Here is a 19,202-nt window from a genome sequence, read left to right on the forward strand (position 1 = left end):
TCCCACTCACAGAGAACAATGAAGTTTACAGTGTTACACAAAATCCTGTGAGGCTCAGGGTATGACTACGCTGCAATTAAAAACCTGTGGCTGATCCGTGCCAGCTGACTTGGGCTCCTGGGGCTCAGGCTAAGGGGCTGTTTTACTGTGGTGTAGATGTTCGGGCTCAAACTGGACACTGGGCTCTAGGATCCTGCAAAGTGGGAGGGTCCCAGAGCTTGGGCTGCAGCCTGAGCCTGAACGTCTACATCACAATTAAGCAACCGCTTAGCCCGAGTCCCTTAGCCCAAATCAGCTGGCACGGGTCAGCCACAGGTGTCTAATTGGAGTGTAGCCATACCTTTAGTAGCTCCCAGACCTCAAGCTCATTTGGAAGATTCTCCATTGGAAAAAAAATGTCAACTGTTGGCAATTATGTATGCTTTTCAACCAGTTCTAGTTACAACTCAGATTACATTCCTTTTAAAAATAAACAAAATAAATTATGTTTAGGGGTGCAGGAAGCAACAATGCTAATCTGCTCATCTTCCCTCAAAATTCAAAAGTCACACTTGAAAATGCCAGAAGGCATTAGGCTGTATGTTGTGCTTGGACTGGTGTAAAAAGTTATGGTCAATGAGTTATAAGGATATTGAAGACAATAAAAAAACAACAATTTAGAGCAGTCGTTTTCAACCTTTCCAGACTATTCTACGCCTTTCAAGAGTCTGATCTGTCTTGCGTATCCCAAGTTTCATCTCACTTAAAAATGACTTGCTTACAAAATCAGACATAAAAATCCAGAAGTGTCAAAGCACACTGTTTCTGAAAAATTGCTTACTCTCTCATTTTTACCATATAATTATAAAATAAATTGACTGGAATGTAAATACTGTACTTACACTTCAGTGTGATACTTGAGCCTGTTTTTCACTTGTGAACCTTGTCATTCAGCGGCTGCTGGCCAGCCACCCAGCTCTGAAGTCAACACCTCCACCAGCACCCACACAGAAGTAAGGATGGAATGGTATAGTATTGCCACCTATACTCTGTGCTGCTGCTGGCGCTTTCATCTTCAGAGCTCCCAAAGAGTGGTGGCTGCTGGCTGGGGAATTCATATTGTTTATGGTGCTGGAGGACTATTTTTTTAATCCTGCTCCCGTCCTGCAATACCCACTCGCACTTGCTCCCACATTGTTTGTTGAAATTTTATTCTGCTCCTGTTATTATGGCAGTGGGTTCTGCAAGACCTGCAGGATCCCCGTCCCGCTGCAGGGCTCTAGAGCCTGTTGTAAAACTAGGCAAATATTTAGATGAGCTGTTGTTCCTCCTGGAAACCTGTATAGTCCCCTGGTTGAGAATCACTGATTCAGGGGAAAGAATTTATTTACTCTTGAGAAAGAGAAATAATGTTACTAGTTTTGCTTCTTAAAAAGGTAAAATTTCTGTCAAAATGAATGACCACAAAAAAAGAAACTTACTTGTAATATAAACTACTGTCAAGATTAAATTGTCTGACATAATGTCATCTTCCGAGTGGCAGAAGTGAGAGAATTACAAAATCAAATGGTTTCATAAGAAATTCTCTCAATGAAATTGGGTTTTTCTACTACAAAATGGGATAATGTGTCCAGAATTTTGAGGTACTTCAGGAAGAGCCAACATACAGGAGAATCTTGCAGGATTCATAAATCCTCCCTGCGGGATTCTGCAAAGGAATAATTCTTGTGGCTTGCAGTTCTGAGTGTAGTATAAAATAGATGTATTTGAATCACTCATTGGCAGAGTTGGTATTCTACGATTTTCTTTTCATTTCTTTTTAAAAGAAGTGGACAGTGACAGTGGAGTGAGTGGACAGTGTCAGCTATTTCCTTGCTTATGGAACCTTTCACCAACTGACTCATTCAGGATTCTCTAGAGCTTTGAAATCATATTAGAAAAAGCAACAGTTAGTATAACTAAAGAGGGCTTCAAAACACAGGAGAAATCTAGGGAGCAGACTGGCTGGTGAAGAGGTAATGATTTATTAAAAAATAAAGTGTTAAAAGAAATATATGGTTGCAGGGTTAAGCATTCAGAAGTCAGAAAATACCATATTTAACAGTCTGTGAAACCTTAACACTGCCCCCTTGTGTATATGCATTATAATAAACTCCAGTTACATGATCACTTTGTTTAAAATGGTATGTAAACACACACAGCACATCTTGTACTACTCTGTGCAGGCTAGACAAAGTCCATGAAAATCCTCAAATTCAAGGTATATAATGAATAAGGGAACTGTGCACTTTAAAAGATACAGCTTGCAATACTGTTCACAATGACATTATTTATTTATTACTATTATTACTTTAGAATTTCATAATCTGAAAAAATTGGTTAAATGCTAACAAAACACCCTGTCTCATATAAGGTGCTCACCCTGCCTGATGGAGTGTCCACCTTATGAATGAGATAAAGGCTGATTATAAACCTTATGCATGCATATAATTTTCAGCAGCAAAAGCCAGTGTATGCTGAGAGTTATAGCCACAATATCAGGATGTGCCTCCCTGATCTCCCAGTGGGTTCTGAGAGAGTAATTTGCTACGGTTCTTTAAAAGATACAGCATACTTCTCCCTGTGTGCCCCCCCACAGAGCTCCACTATTCTTACTCCCTTTCTAACAAGTTGCACCCAGAGGTTATAAGATAAATGATTATGCAATCTTAACTACACCCAAGGACTTGTGTACTTTGAAGCATAGCCCTTTGGTTTGAGGTACAGTAGTACATCAATATGGACATTTTGAGGCAGCTCCACTTAGATAAACAAAACATGTTTTTTAATTTAAGTGTGAAAGCAAATAAAAAAATTAATACAGGGACTACTGTACTGACTGCGATATTCAATTTGATTTTCAATACATTTTACATAGTTCTCACATTTTCAGTTTTCCACATGCTTCCAGATTTGTATGTTGGCACACTGCAGAAATGGTTAGGGAGAAGCTGCAGGTATTGGCAGCTGGGGCTTTGGGCATCTGAGAACAAAGCCAGCCAAAAAAATGCTATTTATATTTCATGAACATTTTCTAAAAAACTATCAAAACGTTCATGTTTGAAATTTCTCAGAATCTGTACTAGAAACGTAAGATCAAAAAAAAATGGAAGAAAAAGATGAGAAAAATAAAACCACCCTCCAGTCTCACTTTTTGAAAACCCCAAATGTTCTGTTTTTTCATTAAAAAAAGGCCCAGAAATTCAACAAAACAAAAATTTTCCATGGAAATTCTCCTTTTGGTCAAAAGGCCATATTTTTGTGTATCAGCTCTACATAAGAAGGCACGGAAGGTGATCTGGGTAATGTGGGATAAGTACTTTACCTAGATATGTCTGAGAATATGTTTGGCAGCAAAAGGGTTAACAATGCTGAAATTTAAAACTCTCTAGCCATATCCTCAGCTAACACAAATCTGCGTAGGTCCAGGACTTCAGTGGAACTTTGTCCTGTTACACTACCTGAGGATCTGGCACATCTTCTTTACAATTAGGGTGACCAGATAGCAACTGTGAAAAAATGGGACGGGGTGGGAGGTAATAGGCGCCTTTATAAGAAAAAGTCCCAAAAAACAGGACTGTCCCTATAAAAACAGGACATCTGGTCACCCTATTTATAATTCATTGTTAAAATCAATTGATATGAATGGAACAGCTAGTACATGTCTTAGGGTTATTGCTGCAGGCTGTCTGCACAGTTAGGAAGACAACATTTCCATTCACGTTTTCACAAAAAGATTAAGACTAGAAATAACTTTAAAAAGTACAGAAAAAAAAACTTAGATTTGGAAACAAAATTCAACATGCAGCAAATTCCATGGCCACAGAATAAACATACTGCTGATTATAGCTGGAGTGCTATTTATTTACAAATTAGAACCTTCCTCAGTCCAACTCCCAAAAGTGCAAAGAACAATGGAACCCCAAATATAAGATAAAACCACAACAATAAAAAGAGAATTCAGTCCCACTATGAAGGATACCAAAGATAAGCTACAGTGAACAAATGGAGGAAGAGAGATGCAACAGCAGGAGCCCTCAATGGAAAAGACCCTGCATCTTGCTCTCTCAAGACAGTGGATCACAAACTCGACCACTTATGTAGGCAGCACTGCATACTCAATGAGAGAGAGTAGCATGTTAAGTGGTTGCCTCTGACATATGGAAACAGCAGCAGGGGTGCCAGAGAGATTCCTTGGTCTATTGCAAGGGCCCTACCAAATTCATGGTCCATTTTGGTCAATTTCATGGTCATGGGATTTTTAAAACTGTAAATTTCATGATTTCAGCTATTTATATCTGAAATTCCACAGTGCTGTAATTGTAAGGTTCCTGACCCATAAAGGAGCTGTGTGTGGGAGGGTTGCAAGGTTATTTTATGGGGAGTTGCAGTACTGCAACCCTTACTTCTGCGCTGCTGCTGGCGGCCGTGCTGCCCTCAGAGCTGGGCAACTGGAGAGCGGAGGCTGCTGTCCTGAAGACCAGCTCTGCAGGCAGAGCCACCACCAGCAGCAGCACAAAAGTAAGAATGACATGACCCTCAGCCAGCACTGCCACTCTCTAGCTTCCCAGCTCTGAAGGCAGCAGTGCAGAAGTAAGGGTGGCATGGTATGGTATTGCCACTCTTACTTCTGCACTGCTGCTGGTGAGGCACCGCCATCAGAGCGGGGCGTCCAGCCACCAGCCACCACTCTCCAGCCACCCAGCTCTGTAGGCAGCCAGAAGTAAGGGTAGGAATACTGTGGCCCCCCTAAAATAACCTTGCAACCCCCCCAACTCCTTTTAGGTCAGGACCCCCAGTCTAAAAAATGCTGGTCTCCCCCATGAAATCTGGATAGTATAGGGTAAAAGCACATAAAAGACCAGATTTCATGGTGGGAGACTAGATTTCACAATCCGTGATGCATTTTTCATGGCCATGAATTTGGTAGGGCCCTACATATAGCAGTGGCTCTCAACCTTTTCAGATTACTGTGCCCTTTTCAGGAGTATGATTTGTCTTGCATACCCCCAAGTTTCATCTCACTTCAAATCTACTTGTTTACAAAATCAAACAGAAAAATATAGTAAGTGTCACAAGCACACTGTTACTGAAAAAGTTTGCTTATTTTCTCATTTTTACCATATCATTATAAAATAAATCAATTGGAATACAAATACTGTACTTACATTTCAGTGTATAGTATATAGAGCAGTATATACAAGTCATTGTCTATATGAAATTTTATTTTGTACTGACTTCACTAGTGCTTTTTATGCAGCCTGTTGTAAAAATGGGCTTATACGTGGATGAGTTGATGTACCCTCTAAAAGACCTCTGCGTACCCAAATTTGCAGTCGCTGGGCCTATTTTTCCTCTCACTGATTGATAGTAAGCGATATTGTTAAGGAAGTGATATTTTTATTTCATAGACTCAAAGGGGTACAATAGAGTAATGCAACTCCAGACTTTCTGTTGCTTGCGGTCTTGTGAACAAGACAATGAAAATCATGCCTTAAAGACAGCAATGCAAGAGTCATAGATACTGTTGATGAAGATTACTGATATATCATGTTTTAGAAAAAATGCTGTGGAATGAAATAAATACTGTATTTTAACATCCCACTTAAAAACAAAACCTGAAAATGCAGACTCCAAAATATTTTTGAAGTCTAACTCTGAAATAAAAGAGTTTCAGGTGTTATGCTAGAAAGTATACAATAAAAGTGCTTTAAAGTTAAACTTTTATAGTAATTAGTGTTCTAAAGATAGCAACTAGTAAAGTTATTTGCCATATTCTGCTCACATATTAAAGAAGTATTATTTTGCAGCAATTCATAACAAAATATTTGGACTCAGGAACATTTTAGTTTTTAAGGTCAGAGTTCACATTCAAATGCCAAAATACTCTGCAGGGCTAGGAGAAAAAACACTAGTGATCTATGCCTACCTTTTCTCCTCTATGCTTTGGAATTACACGTTCTGTCTCCTTATCACACTTGTTACCCAACAGTACTATATCCACCTCGTCATCTGCTTTCTAATGACAAAAGAAGAGAAAAAATATTAACATTTATCATGAAGTTTAAAAAACAAAATACACACCCTTTTTTTCATTCTAACCTTCAGCATTTTATTTCTCTGAAATAAAGTGTTAATCTTTTCCCTGATCTTTTCAAGGATAGAGATGCTACCTAGAGAGCTACAAGGATCCCACTGACTGGGACAGGACATCATAATGTAGAGTAATGCAGAGTGGCAGAATGTGATGGAGTAGAGTACAATTTGCTTATCCTTTGAAAAGATACAAGGCATATAGCCTCCAACTTCTGATGAATGCTTGATGCTGATGATTTGGGAGGCAGGAAATGCCCCCAACTCCCAGTTCAAGTCCCCTTTGAGCAGTGTTTCCCAAACTTGGGACACCGTTTGTTTAGGGAAAGTCCCTGGCGAGCCAGGCCGGTCTGTTTACCTGCCATGTCCACAAGTCCAGCCGATCGCGGCTCCCATTGGCCGTGGTTCGCTGCTCCAGGCCAATGGGAGCTGCTGAAAGTGGCAGCCAGTATGTCCCTCATTGGCCTGGAGCAGCGAACTGCAGCCAGTGGAAGCCACAATCAGCCAACCTTGTGGACGCAGAAGGTAAACAAACTGGCCTGGCCCGCCAGGGGCTTTCCCTAAACAAGCGGCATCCCAAGTTTGAGAAATGCTTCCTTAGAGGAATGTGATGCATGGGCTGGCACATTATTTAGGTCTACCTTTTAGCACTCTTGTGTACTATGGAAAGAGCTGTCATACTGCCTGAGCGCACAGGGTGAGACAAGAGGCACCTGGTACCCTCTCTACCTTCTATTCTTCAACATCAGATGGTAGCACTGTGCCCAGAATGTCCAACCTCACCATGATAAAAGTTAGATTATTCCAAAACCTTCTAAGAAAAGAAACTATAATCTCATCCTACTCTTACTGATGTAAATAGCAAAACCTCATCAACCACAAAAGGAGCAAGATCAAGTCTACTATCCTTTGTCTACATCAGTTTTCCAGCTAATCCAGCAAAGTTACATACTTTGATACCTTATATATTATTTTAGGCCAGGCCATCATAACTGTGCATATCTGAAACAGTAAAAAGGGAAGTGAGAAGTTCAGTGACAGAACCTGGAACTTGCCAACTGTCACATGTTCTGAAATAAGTAATATTTATAGACATTTTAAACCACTTTTTGTGGCTTGAATGAAGAGAATTGATGGCTTCAGTCCAGCCCCTAGTTCACCAGCATCCAGATTACAAAACACCACCATCATAACTGCAACTGAGTAAAATGCTTGTCAGTATCAAAAGAGGCCAGGGAATGAATGGGCATGGAGAATGAGTTGCCCTTCCATCTCCAGAGGTGGCCCAAGTAGGTCAAAATTAGGGAAGTTTGCTTTGCTGCAGCCAATACGATTAACATATATAGATAAACAGAAACTTCAGTCTATTGTAGACCCATCACTCCTGAGACCTTCGACAAATCTAAGGACTAGTCTACACTAGAATCGCTACAGAAGCGCAGCTGGACCGATGTAGCTACGCCGCTGTAGCGCTGCTAGTGCAGACACTCTATGCTGATGGGAGAGAGCTCTGTCATCAGCGTAATTACACCATCTCCCAGATCTCTCCTGCCGACACAGCACTGTCCACAATGGTGCTTAGGGTGGTGTAACTTACATTGCTCAGAGGGGTGGCTTTTTCACACCTTTGTGCGACTTAAGTTATATCGAAGTGAGTGCTAGTGTGTACAATTCAAAAAAGGAATATACATCCAACCCCTTCCTCTCTCTCTCTCTCTCTCGCTCACACACACACACACACACACACACACACACACACACACACACACACACACACACACTTTCAGAGAAATGCAAAAAAGAATGTTTATTCATTAAAAGATCATAGAATCATTAGTTTTAGTCTACTTGCACTTTTTACAACAAAGTTGCTTCATTTGAAAAGTATGGCATGAGGCACAATTATTTATTACGAGGGTACACTATTTCATTTTTTTAATCCACTCTCATTTTAGAGTCAGCTCATCTCATTTCATAACTGCAGATGACGTTGTGTTAAAATGAAGTAAGCTCATCATAAGAGTACAAAGTACAGATCTAAAATAATGAATCAATCTAATCTGGATTAATAGACCAAAATGCTGGCTGTTTCAGAATGCACTGAAGCTTTACTCATTAAGGTCAATGGTTCTTCTACACAAAATTACATACATCAGTCCCTAAAATAGGATATAATAAATAGACAATTTAAACACATCACATAAGTTGATTATTTTATTTGAGAGATTTTATGTATCTAAAATTTTTAATGACATTTGACTTTACTTTGAAGTAAAAGGTCAAAAGGAAATATTAATACTTACTGTGTAAAATATGGTAGTCATGATTTAAATGAATTAATTTCTGTATATACAAAAAGTATAAATATTCTTGCCATAGGAATGTTCTTTCAAAACAGATTCAAATCGTAAGTAACAACTAAAAAGGCTTAAGACAATGGCTCTTTCAGAAATCTATTATTTGTATGCTAATTTAATAAGTTTACATTTTTATAGCATCTTTCTACCAATGCTCTCAAAGTGTTTTGCAAATATTATAGCTGTTTTTTTAAGTTTGAAAAAGCTGATGATAGTCACTGGCCATACCTTCATTTTCGGAAACTAAATGTTAAGCTGAATTTCTACCTTTTTTTTTTTTTCAGTTAGTTATATAGATGATAGTGATTTTCATTTCCAAAACTAACGAATTGCTAAGGCTGAAATCTGACTCTGTAGCCAGATCCTTAGCTCGTGAAAATCAGCATCAGTAGTGCTATGCTGATTTACTCCTGCACAGACTATGGCCCTTGGATTTTTCCTAAAATTCAGGATATTCATGGGCTTTCCAACAGTTACCCAGGAATCTCTCTTTGGACTGAAAAACCCATAGCCAGAAGTCCCTACCTTTTGGGAGATGAGGTGGGGAGGGGAAAAGAGAGTGAGGGAAATGGACCCCTAACTAATTAGCAGCTGTGACTGTGCTACTTCCGAAGTGGCCACTGAGGAAGCTACTGCAGCCACAAGTAAGGCTGGGCAGGAAGTAGTTTGTGCATTCTGAATTTTTTTAAAATTTTTTTTTGAAAATGTTTCCCACCCCAAATCAGGACCATGAAAATGTTAATGAACCAACCAACCAAAAATTCAGTTTGGGTCAATCGAAAGAAGTTATTTACCCTGTGCGGTAACGGCGGTTCTTGAAGATGTGTGTCCCTACAAGTGCTCCACTCTAGGTGAGCTAGAGCTCTCCTGTGACTATGAATGCAGATTTCTTATAGCAGTGTCTGTTTCACCCATGCATGAGTTTTAGTCAGTCTCCTGCCCCACGTCGTTGTTATATAGCACAGCGTGGGCAAACTGTGGTAGAGTTCTTTCTCTACTACGAAGCTCTATGGCAAAGAACTCCAAAGCAGAGGGTAAGGAGCTCAGATAGTGAAGCACCCATAGGGACACACATCTCAAAGAACCACAGTTTCTGCACAGGGTGAGTAACCGTTTCTTCTTCATCAAGTAGTGTCTCTGTGGGGCCCCACTCTAGGTGACTACCAAACAGTACCTTCTAAGGTAGAGGGGGCTTCAGAGTCGAGTCCTGTATGGAGGAAAGTACAGCTGAGCCAAACACAGTAGTAGAGGCGGAATCATGTATTGTCACATAGTGTTCGGTGAATGAATGTACAAATGTCCAAGAAGTGGCTTTATAAGATTTCGATAATCAAAATGTTCTTGAGGAAGGCAGTAAAAGACGTGATGGATCTTGTAGAATCAGTGCATATATCCGAAAGTGGCTGAATATTGCAAGACTGGTGACAAGAGTTAATGCAGCCTGATAACCACTTAGAAAGCCTATGTCTAGAGACAGCTGATCCTTTTGACCTATCTGATAGTGAGACAAATAACTTGTAGATCTTTCTGAAGGGCTTTGTTCTGTCTACTAGATAGAAGGCCAGGGCTCTCCTGACATCCCGGGTGTGCAGAAGTGCTTCCTAGCAATATGGATCCAGTTTGGGGTGGAAGATAGGCAGGTGAATGGGCTGATTGAGATGGAACTCTGAAGAAATCTTAGGTAAGAATTTGGGGTGTGGCCACAGTATGACTTTGTCTTTAAAGAACACCCGTGAAGGGGGAGTATGCCATCAGGGCTCCTATTTCTCCAACCCGTCGTGCTGATGAGATGGCTATCAGGAGGCGGCGAACAGAGCGGCTAACAGGGGAGTTTCAGTGGGAGTGCTGTTGGAGGAGCAGGTTTGTGTAGTTTATGGTGTTTGTGTGTGAGTGAGTGTGTGTGCAGGCTGCTAGGGGCTGTGTGCTGGGAGCGAGGCTGAACCCTGAGTTGGGGGCGGGGCTTACCTGATTAGGGGTCCTATATAAGGAGCCAGGCACTCAGGCAGCGGCACAGTCAGCTGCAGCGGCACAGGAGGCGGCGAACAGAGCGGCTAACAGGGGAGTTTCCAGGGGGAGGTTACAGGGGAGACCAAGGCAGAGGAACCAGGAAGGCAGACTAGGGAAGAGGCAGGGGTCTGCCAGCAGCCCAACACTTGTTGGTGGCCTGCGGTGCGGTGTGAGGCGTGGATTGCCAGGCACAGAGTTGGAGCGCTACGATGGAGGCGGAGGTAGCAGGTGCAGACACACTGAGGATGACCGGATGCGGTAGCTGCGGCATGTACATGGTCCTAGAGGAAGCACCTGAAAGGAGTTTCATCTGCATGAAGTGCCGCCTGATAGAGCTGCTGGAGGAAAAGGTAAGGGGACTGGAGATGCAAGTGGAAACTCTGGCTGAGTTTAGAAGGGGATTTAAGCAGATGATGGAACACAGACATGATGAGGCACAGGGGACAAACTCAGACGAGCAGATAGAAGCAGGACCAAAGGACTCTGAGGAGGGGCTGCTGGGTGAGGAAAGTGGACGGTGGAAGCATGTGACTAGGAGAACCAGGCAGAGGAAAAGACGGGCCAGCGATGGAGAAATAGAACTCAGGAACAGGTTTGCTGAGTTGGAAAATGAAGATGGAGCACAGCAGGCTGCTGAAGGACAAAGGGCGAGGAAGAAGAGGTGAGCAGCTAGTCCTGCAGAAGGAGGGGAGGAGTCAATGGAGGCGACACCAAGTATGAGCCCTAGGAGGACTGTAAGGGCGAATACAAATCGAAAGGAATTGCGACCACCTGCTGTGGGGGATAGACTGCAGAATCGCACTGTCGCCAGGAAAAGGCAAGTCTACGTGATTGGAGACTCTTTACTGAGAAGAGTAGATAGGCCTGTAACTAGACCTGATCGGGAGAACAGAAGGGTGTGCTGTCTGCCAGGGGCTAAGATACAGGATGTGGACCTGAGGCTGAATACGATCTTAGCGGGAGCGGGAAAGAATCCGTTGATTATCCTTCATGTGGGAACGAATGATACGGCTAGTTACTCGCTGGACTGTATCAAGGAGGACTATGCCAGACTGGGGAAGAGGCTCAAAGACATCGAGGCTCCGGTGATCTTCAGTGGGATTCTGCCGGTTCCTAGAGCGGGGCGACGAAGGAGTGACAAGATTATGGCGATCAACAGATGGCTTAGGGAGTGGTGTTATAAGGAGGGCTTTGGGATGTACGGTCACTGAGAAGCGTTTACGGATAGACGACTGTTCGCTCAGGATGGACTTCATCTAAGCAAGGAGGGAAATAGAATTCTAGGATGGAGGCTCGCCGACCTCATCAAGAGAGCTTTAAACTAGGAAGTTGGGGGAGATGGTTGGGAGATGTTCAGGAGATCTCCACGCCGGAATATAACCTGGAGAGGAAAGTAAACAAAGTGAGAGGGGATACCCTTGCGGTCCCAAGATTTGATCCAAGGAGGAATAGTGGAGTAGAAACCAGAGTAACGGGTGATGCTGGTGGTAAAAGGTCTCTGCACGACAGGGGAAAGAATGTCACTGACGCCAAACGCCAAAAATTAAAAGGTCTGTACACTAATGCGAGGAGCCTAGGTAACAAGATGGAGGAACTGGAGTTACTGGTGCAGGAAGTGAAACCGGATATTATAGGGATAACTGAAACCTGGTGGAATAGTACTCATGACTGGAGCACGGTTATTGAAGGCTATGTGCTGTTTAGAAAAGACAGGAAGAAAGGCAAAGGTGGTGGAGTAGCCTTATACATCAATGATGAAATTAACTGTAGCGAAATAAGAAGCGATGGAATGGATAAGACAGAGTCTGTCTGGGCAAAAATCACACTGGGTAAAAAAGCAACTAGAGCTTCCCCTGAGATAGTACTTGGCATGTGCTACAGACCGCCAGGATCTGATTGGGATATGGATAGAGACCTCTTTAATGAAGTAAACACAAAGGGGAAATGTGTGATTATGGGGGACTTCAACTTCCCAGATATAGACTGGAGGACGAGTACTTGCAAGAATAATAGGGGTCAGATTTTTCTGGATGTGATAGCGGATGGATTTCTTCATCAAGTAGTTGAAGTACCTACGAGAGGAGATGCCATTTTAGATTTGGTGTTGGTGAGCAGTGAGGACCTCGTAGAAGAAATGGTGGTAGGGGACAACCTTGGTTCGAGTGATCATGAGCTGATTCAGTTCAAACTAGATGGAAGGATAAACAAATGTAGATCTGGGATTAGGGTTTTTGACTTCTCGAGGGCTAATTTTAAAGAGTTAAAGAAATTAGTTAGGGAAGTGGATTGGACGGAGGAATTAGTGGATTTAAATGCGGAGGAGGCCTGGAATTACTTTAAGTCGCAGCTGTGGAGACTGTCGGAAGCCTGCATCCTGAGAAAGGGGAAAAAAACCATGGGCAGGAGTTGTAGGCCAAACTGGATGAGCAAGCAACTCAGAGAGGGGATTAGACAAAAGCAGAAAGCTTACAGGGAGTGGAAGAAAGGCAGGATCAGTAAGGAAAGCTACCTTGGTGAGGTCAGAACATGTAGGCATAAAGTGAGGAAGGCTAAAAGCCGCATTGAACTGGACCTTGCAAAGGGAATCAAAACCAATAGTAAAAGGTTCTACAGCCACATAAATAAGAAGAAAACAAAGAAAGAAGTGGGGCCGCTATATACTGAGGATGGAATGGAGGTTAAGGATAACCTAGGCATGGCCCAACATCTAAATAAGTACTTTGCTTCAGTTTTTAATAAGACTAGTGAGGAACCTTGCGATGATGGAGGGATGATAAACGGGAATGTGGATATGGAAGTGGATATTACCGCAACTGAGGTAGAGGCCGTACTTGAACAGCTCGATGGGACGAAGTCGGAGGGCCCGGACAATTTCCATCCAAGGATATTAAAGGAACTGGCGCGTGAAATTGCGAGCCCGTTAACGAGAATTTTTAAGCAATCGATAAACTCGGGGGTTGTGCCATATGACTGGAGGATTGCTAATGTCGTTCCTATTTTTAAGAAAGGGAATAAAAGTGATCCGGGTAACTATAGGCCTGTTAGCTTGACGTCTGTAGTATGCAAGGTCTTGGAAAAAATTTTAAGGGAGAAAGTAGTTAAGGACATAGAGGTCAATGGTAATTGGGACGAATTGCAACACAGATTTAGTAAAGGTAGATTGTGTCAAACCAATCTGATCTCCTTCTTTGAGAAGATGACAGATTACTTAGATAAAGGAAATGCGGTAGATATAATTTACCTAGATTTCAGTAAGGCGTTCGACATGGTTCCGCACGGGGAACTGTTAGTCAAATTGGAAAAGATGGGAATGAATATGAAAGTTGTAAGGTGGATAAGGAACTGGTTAAAGGGGAGACTCCAGAGGGTCATATTGAAAGGTGAATTGTCAGGCTGGAAGGAGGTCACTAGTGGAGTCCCTCAAGGATCGGTTTTGGGACCGATCTTATTTAACCTTTTTATTACTGACCTTGGCACAAAGAGCGGGAATGTGCTAATAAAGTTTGCGGATGACACGAAGCTGGGGGGTATTGCTAACACGGAGAAGGACAGGGATATTATTCAGGAAGATCTGAACCACCTTGTAAACTGGAGTAATAGAAATAGGATGAAATACAATAGTGAAAAGTGCAAGGTTATGCATTTAGGAATTAATAATAAGAATTTTGGATATACGTTGGGGGCGCATCAGTTGGAAGCGACGGAGGAGGAGAAGGACCTTGGGGTACTGGTTGATAGCAGGATGACTATGAGTCGCCAGTGTGATACGGCTGTTAAAAAAGCAAATGCGATTTTGGGATGCATCAGGCGGGGTATTTCCTGCAAGGATAAGGAGGTGTTAGTACCGTTATACAAGGCGTTGGTGAGACCCCATTTGGAATACTGTGTGCAGTTCTGGTGTCCCATGTTCAAGAAGGATGAATTCAAACTGGAACAGGTTCAGAGACGGGCTACAAGGATGATCTGAGGAATGGAAAAACTGCCTTATGAAAGGAGACTCAAAGAGCTTGGCTTGTTTAGCCTGGCCAAAAGAAGGCTGCGGGGGGATATGCTTGCTCTATATAAATATATCAGGGGGGTTAACGTTAGGGAGGGAGAGGAATTATTTAAGTTTAGTACTAATGTAGGCACGAGGACGAATGGGTATAAACTGGTTATTAGGAAATTTAGACTTGAAATTAGACGAAGGTTTCTAACCATTAGGGGAGTGAAGTTCTGGAACAGCCTTCCGAGGGAAGTAGTGGGGGCAAAAGACTTTCCTGGCTTTAAGACAAAGCTTGATAAGTATATGGAGGGGATGTTATGATAGGATCGTTAATTTGGGCAATTGATCTTGGATTACCACCAGATAGGTCTGCTCAGTGGTCTGCGGGGAGATGTTGGATGGAATGGGAACTGAGTTACTGCAGAGAATTCCTTCTTGGGCGCTGGCTGGTGACTCTTGCCCACATGCTCAGGGTTTAGCTGATCGCCATATTTGGGGTCGGGAAGGAATTTTCCTCCAGGGCGGATTGGCAGGGGCCCTGGAGGTTTTTCGCCTTCCCCTGCAGCATGGGGCACGGGTCGCTTGCTGGTGCTTTCTCTGCAGCTTGAGGTCTTCAAACCAATTTTGAGGATTTCAATAACTCGGTCCTGGGATAGGGGTTGTTATAAAATTGGATGGGTGGGGTTCTGTGGCCTGCCTTGGGCAGGAGGTCAGACTAGATGATCAGATTGGTCCCTTCTGACCTATGAGTCTATGAATCTCATCTTCATTGACAAATATAGCAGTGAGCAGATCGCCCTTCAAACCTCTGGCTATCTTGTGAGGCATTTAAGGACCAGGTTGAGGTCCCATTCTGAAGTAGGTTGGACTGGTGAATAGAGGTTTCCTAGCCCTCTTAGAAATCTCATTGTGGTCAGGTGGGCAAAGATGGAATAACCCAGAGAGCTGTGACGGCTGCCAGGTGGACCCCTATGGAACTCATCGATAGACCAGAGGTTTTCAGAGTTAGTGTGTATTTCAGTATATCCAAAAGTGATGTGGTCATTGGCGGAAACTGTCTGCAGCCACGCCAGCTGGCAAACTGTGTCCATTTTTGAGATTATGTGTACCAAATAGACTGTTTCTTGTTGTGTAATAGTTCTCTTTTTACATCTCCTGAGCAGGCTGTCTCTAATCCTGAGAGCCATCAACCAACCACACTTTGAGATGAAGAACCGTGAGTTTGGGATGAAAAAATCTTCCCACCCTCCTGGGAGAGAAGATGGAGAGCTGTGTGAAGAGTTATCGGACAGCAAACAGCCAGCTGTAACTGGTAAGGAAGACATATTTGTTTGGGCCAGGTCCAGAACTATTAGGATGACTCTGGCTCTGTCTTCCTTTATTTTGAGCATAACTTTGGCTATCAGAGGAGACGCTGGGAATGTTTACAGTAGGGCTGATGACCACTGAAGGTGAAAAGCATCCCCTACGGACTGGTGATACAATCCACCCCTCAAGGAGGGTGGTTACATTTCTTGTTTGACTCTGTGGTGAACAAGTCTACCTGAGGGGTGCCTCATTAACAAAATATGTGAAGATCTACTTTCCCGATTGTGGTCTTGGGAGAAGAGTCTGCTGAGTGCACCTGCAGTCATGCTCTGAACCCCTGGGAGACAGACTGCTGTGTGGGCGAACTGGTTGCATATGTACCAATTATAAAGCCTGACAGCCTTGTTGCAAAGGGAGGGGGATCCTGTGCCTCTTTGGCGATTGATGTACAACATGAATGCCATATTGTCTGTCATCATCTTTAGGTGTTTGCCCCTGATTAGCAGTGGAAATTGGAGACAGGCATATCTGACCACTCTGAGTTCCAAGAGCTTGATGTCTAGCATCCAGGAGCTTGACGTCCACTTGCCCTGGATTGTGTAAGTGTCTAGATGAGCTTCTCACCCTAGCAGAGAGGTGTCCATTGTTATGATGACCGTTGGGGGAAATAGGACTCTTGTGCATACATTGTGATGGTCTTTCCACCAGTTGAGGGATTGTTTTACAGAGGTAGGTACGGAAAGAAGCAGATTTAAATTGTGTCTGGTTGGTGAACAGACAATTCTGAGCCACCCTTTAAGGTAGCATATTCGAAGTCCGGCATATTCTGTAATGATGGTGGTGGCTGCCATGTGTCGTAGTAACTGAACACAGTTCTTGACTGTGATTTGAGGGCTGAGCTGAATTGTATGCTATATTGGAAAGAGCCACAAATCTGTGGAGAGGAAGTTAGGTGCTTGCTGTTACTGAATCAAAATGTGTTCTTATGAATTCTAAGTTTTGCACAGGGATCAAGGTGGATTTTTGTATGTTTAATTGCAGGCCCAATTCGAAGAAGAAATCTATGGCTTCAGAAGTTTCCCGAGACACCAGTTCCAAGAAGTAGCCTTTCAGCAACCAGTCATCCAGGCAAGGGAATACTAAGATACCTTTCCTGCGGAGCTGTGCAGCTACTACCAATTTGACCTTCAAGAAGACCATTAGGGCATATGACAGGCCAAAGGGGAGCATTGGTATTGAAAATAGTCATGGCCAACCATGAAACAGGAGTTGTTTGTGGGACGGGTGGACAGTGACGTGGAGCTATGCATCCTGAAGGTCGAGGGCTGAGAACCAGTCCCCTTGTTCTAGTGATGGAATTATCGCTGCAAGTGTCAGCATTTTGAATGTCTGTGCCTTCACACAGGTGTGGAGTAGTTTCAGGTCTAGGGTGGGTCTCTAACCTCCACTCTTCACTGGTACCAGGAAGTATCTTGAATAAAACCCCTTTCCTCTGTGCTGCATGGGGACCGGTTCTATAGCTCCTAAATGTAAGAGTGTCTATTTCTTGACAAAGCATGCTCTTGTGAGAAGGGACCCTGAAAAGGGATGGACAAGGGGGGGTTCGTTGGTGGGAGTAAAGTAAAGTGGATCATGTAGTTTGTGATGATCTCCAAAGCCCATTTGTCTGTAGTGATCGACTCCCAGGCTCACCTCAAGTGGCGAAAGCAGCCGCCGAAGAGAGGAAGGCTGGTGAATAGGTGCAGCTGAAGAGGATGAGGATGGTAATTCAGGCCCTTAACCAACCTGTCAAAATGGCTGCTTGGAGGTAGACGAGTGCGAGGAAGGAGGCTGAGAAGAGGACGGTTTCCTTCTCTGAGATCTCTGCCTCTTTTGGTTTGACTCAGGCTCTCTGGGAGGTAAAGGAACTGGACATGGCAGGCTCTCTGAGACCTGCTGAGTTTTCTCTTCTAGGTGGGTGTTGTGACAAAGTTCCTCCTCTACCTTGGTGAGTTCTGTGCTTATTGGCAGATTCACTTGCCTAAGAGATTCATGGAAGCCCTCAGTTTGGCCACTTTCGTGGGTCAAATCTGCTGTTTTACTCAGATAACCTCATCACCGGCTAGTGTGGGGAAACGGAAGGAGAACAATCCCCACGGTCTCTGCTGATCCACCATGTGGGTCGGGGAACAGCCCAGAGACCTTCCCCTCTGGTGGAACCCACAGTTCAGGTCAACTCCTCCTGTGGACTGCAGTTGTCTAGAATGCTTCCTGGAACAGCTGCGTGACAGCTACAACTCCCTGGGCTACTTCCCCATGGCCTCCTCCCAACACCTTCTTTATCCTCACCATAGGACCTTTCTCCTGGTGTCTGATAATGCTTGTACTCCTCAGTCCTCCAGCAGTGCACCTTCTCACTCTCAGCTCCCAGTGCCTCTTTCTCCCAGCTCCTTGCATGCACACCACAAACTGAAGTGAGGTCCTTTTTAAATTCAGGTGCCTTGATTAGCCAGTCTGTCCTAGTTGATTCTAGTAGTTTCTTCTTAATTGGCTCCAGGTGTCCTAATTAGCCTGCCTGCCTTAATTGATTCCAGCAAGTTCCTGCTTGTTCTGGAACTGCCCTTGTTACTTTACCCAGGGAAAAAGGGATCTACTTTATCTGGGACTAATACATCTGCCTTCTAACACTCTCCTGTAGCCATCTAGCCTGATCATGTCACATAATATAAATAGAGAACACAAGGTAGCGCTAGAGGCCTTCATTGTTCACAGAGACTCGTACGTGCTATCTGTGAACAACTTAGACCCATCAAAACCAAAGTCCTCTACTGTACTCTGAACCTTTTTTGGGAATTTAGAGAGTTGGAGCCAGGAAACTCTTCTAATTACCACCAACATAGCGACTGAACAGGAGGCGGTAGCAGCAGTCTCAAGGGAGGCTTTTGGGTTGTCCTGGCAAATAGTTGACCCTCTACAATAATTGCCTGGAATGGTTCCCTGTGTTCTGTCGGCAAAAGTTTCATGAAAGACATCAGCTTGATATAATTCATCCAGTTGTACTTTGCCATCAATGCCTGATAATCAGCAATTCTAAACTGTAGGGAGGCTGAGGAATAAGACTTCCTCCCCAGTAGATCCAGACCCTTGTGGTCTCTCTCATGAGGCATGGTTTTAGCATGGTGCTGCCTACCATGTTCATTCACTTCGTCAACTACCAAGAAGTTAGGTGAGGGATGGGAAAATAAAAATTCTGAGTTCTTTGCAAGGGTGTAATGCTTCTTATCCACTCTTTCGCATACGGACAGAATAGATGTTGCAGTGTGCCAGATGATCTTCACTGGGTCCAGCAGAGCTTCATCAACAGGCAGAGCTATGGGGGCTGATGACACTGAGTGGAAGATGCTGAACAGCTTAAGATAAGGCTCTGTCACCTCTTTGAGGGGAATCTGTAGGGA

The 19,202-nt window shown here is 43.5% G+C and overlaps 1 protein-coding gene across 1 annotated transcript in view; it reads right to left on the reverse strand.

Annotated features, from left to right (window-relative positions):
- Positions 1-19,202, reverse strand: part of LOC115646756 (ras-related protein Rab-10-like) — a 53,626-nt gene that overhangs the window by 15,502 nt on the left and 18,922 nt on the right. Inside the window, 1 exon segment of the mRNA XM_030552996.1 lies at positions 5,948-6,037. Within this exon segment, the coding sequence (XP_030408856.1) occupies positions 5,948-6,037 (90 nt within the window).

The sequence above is a fragment of the Gopherus evgoodei genome, chromosome 2 (genome assembly GCF_007399415.2).
Source record: "Gopherus evgoodei ecotype Sinaloan lineage chromosome 2, rGopEvg1_v1.p, whole genome shotgun sequence".
NCBI classification, from domain to species: Eukaryota; Metazoa; Chordata; order Testudines; family Testudinidae; genus Gopherus; species Gopherus evgoodei.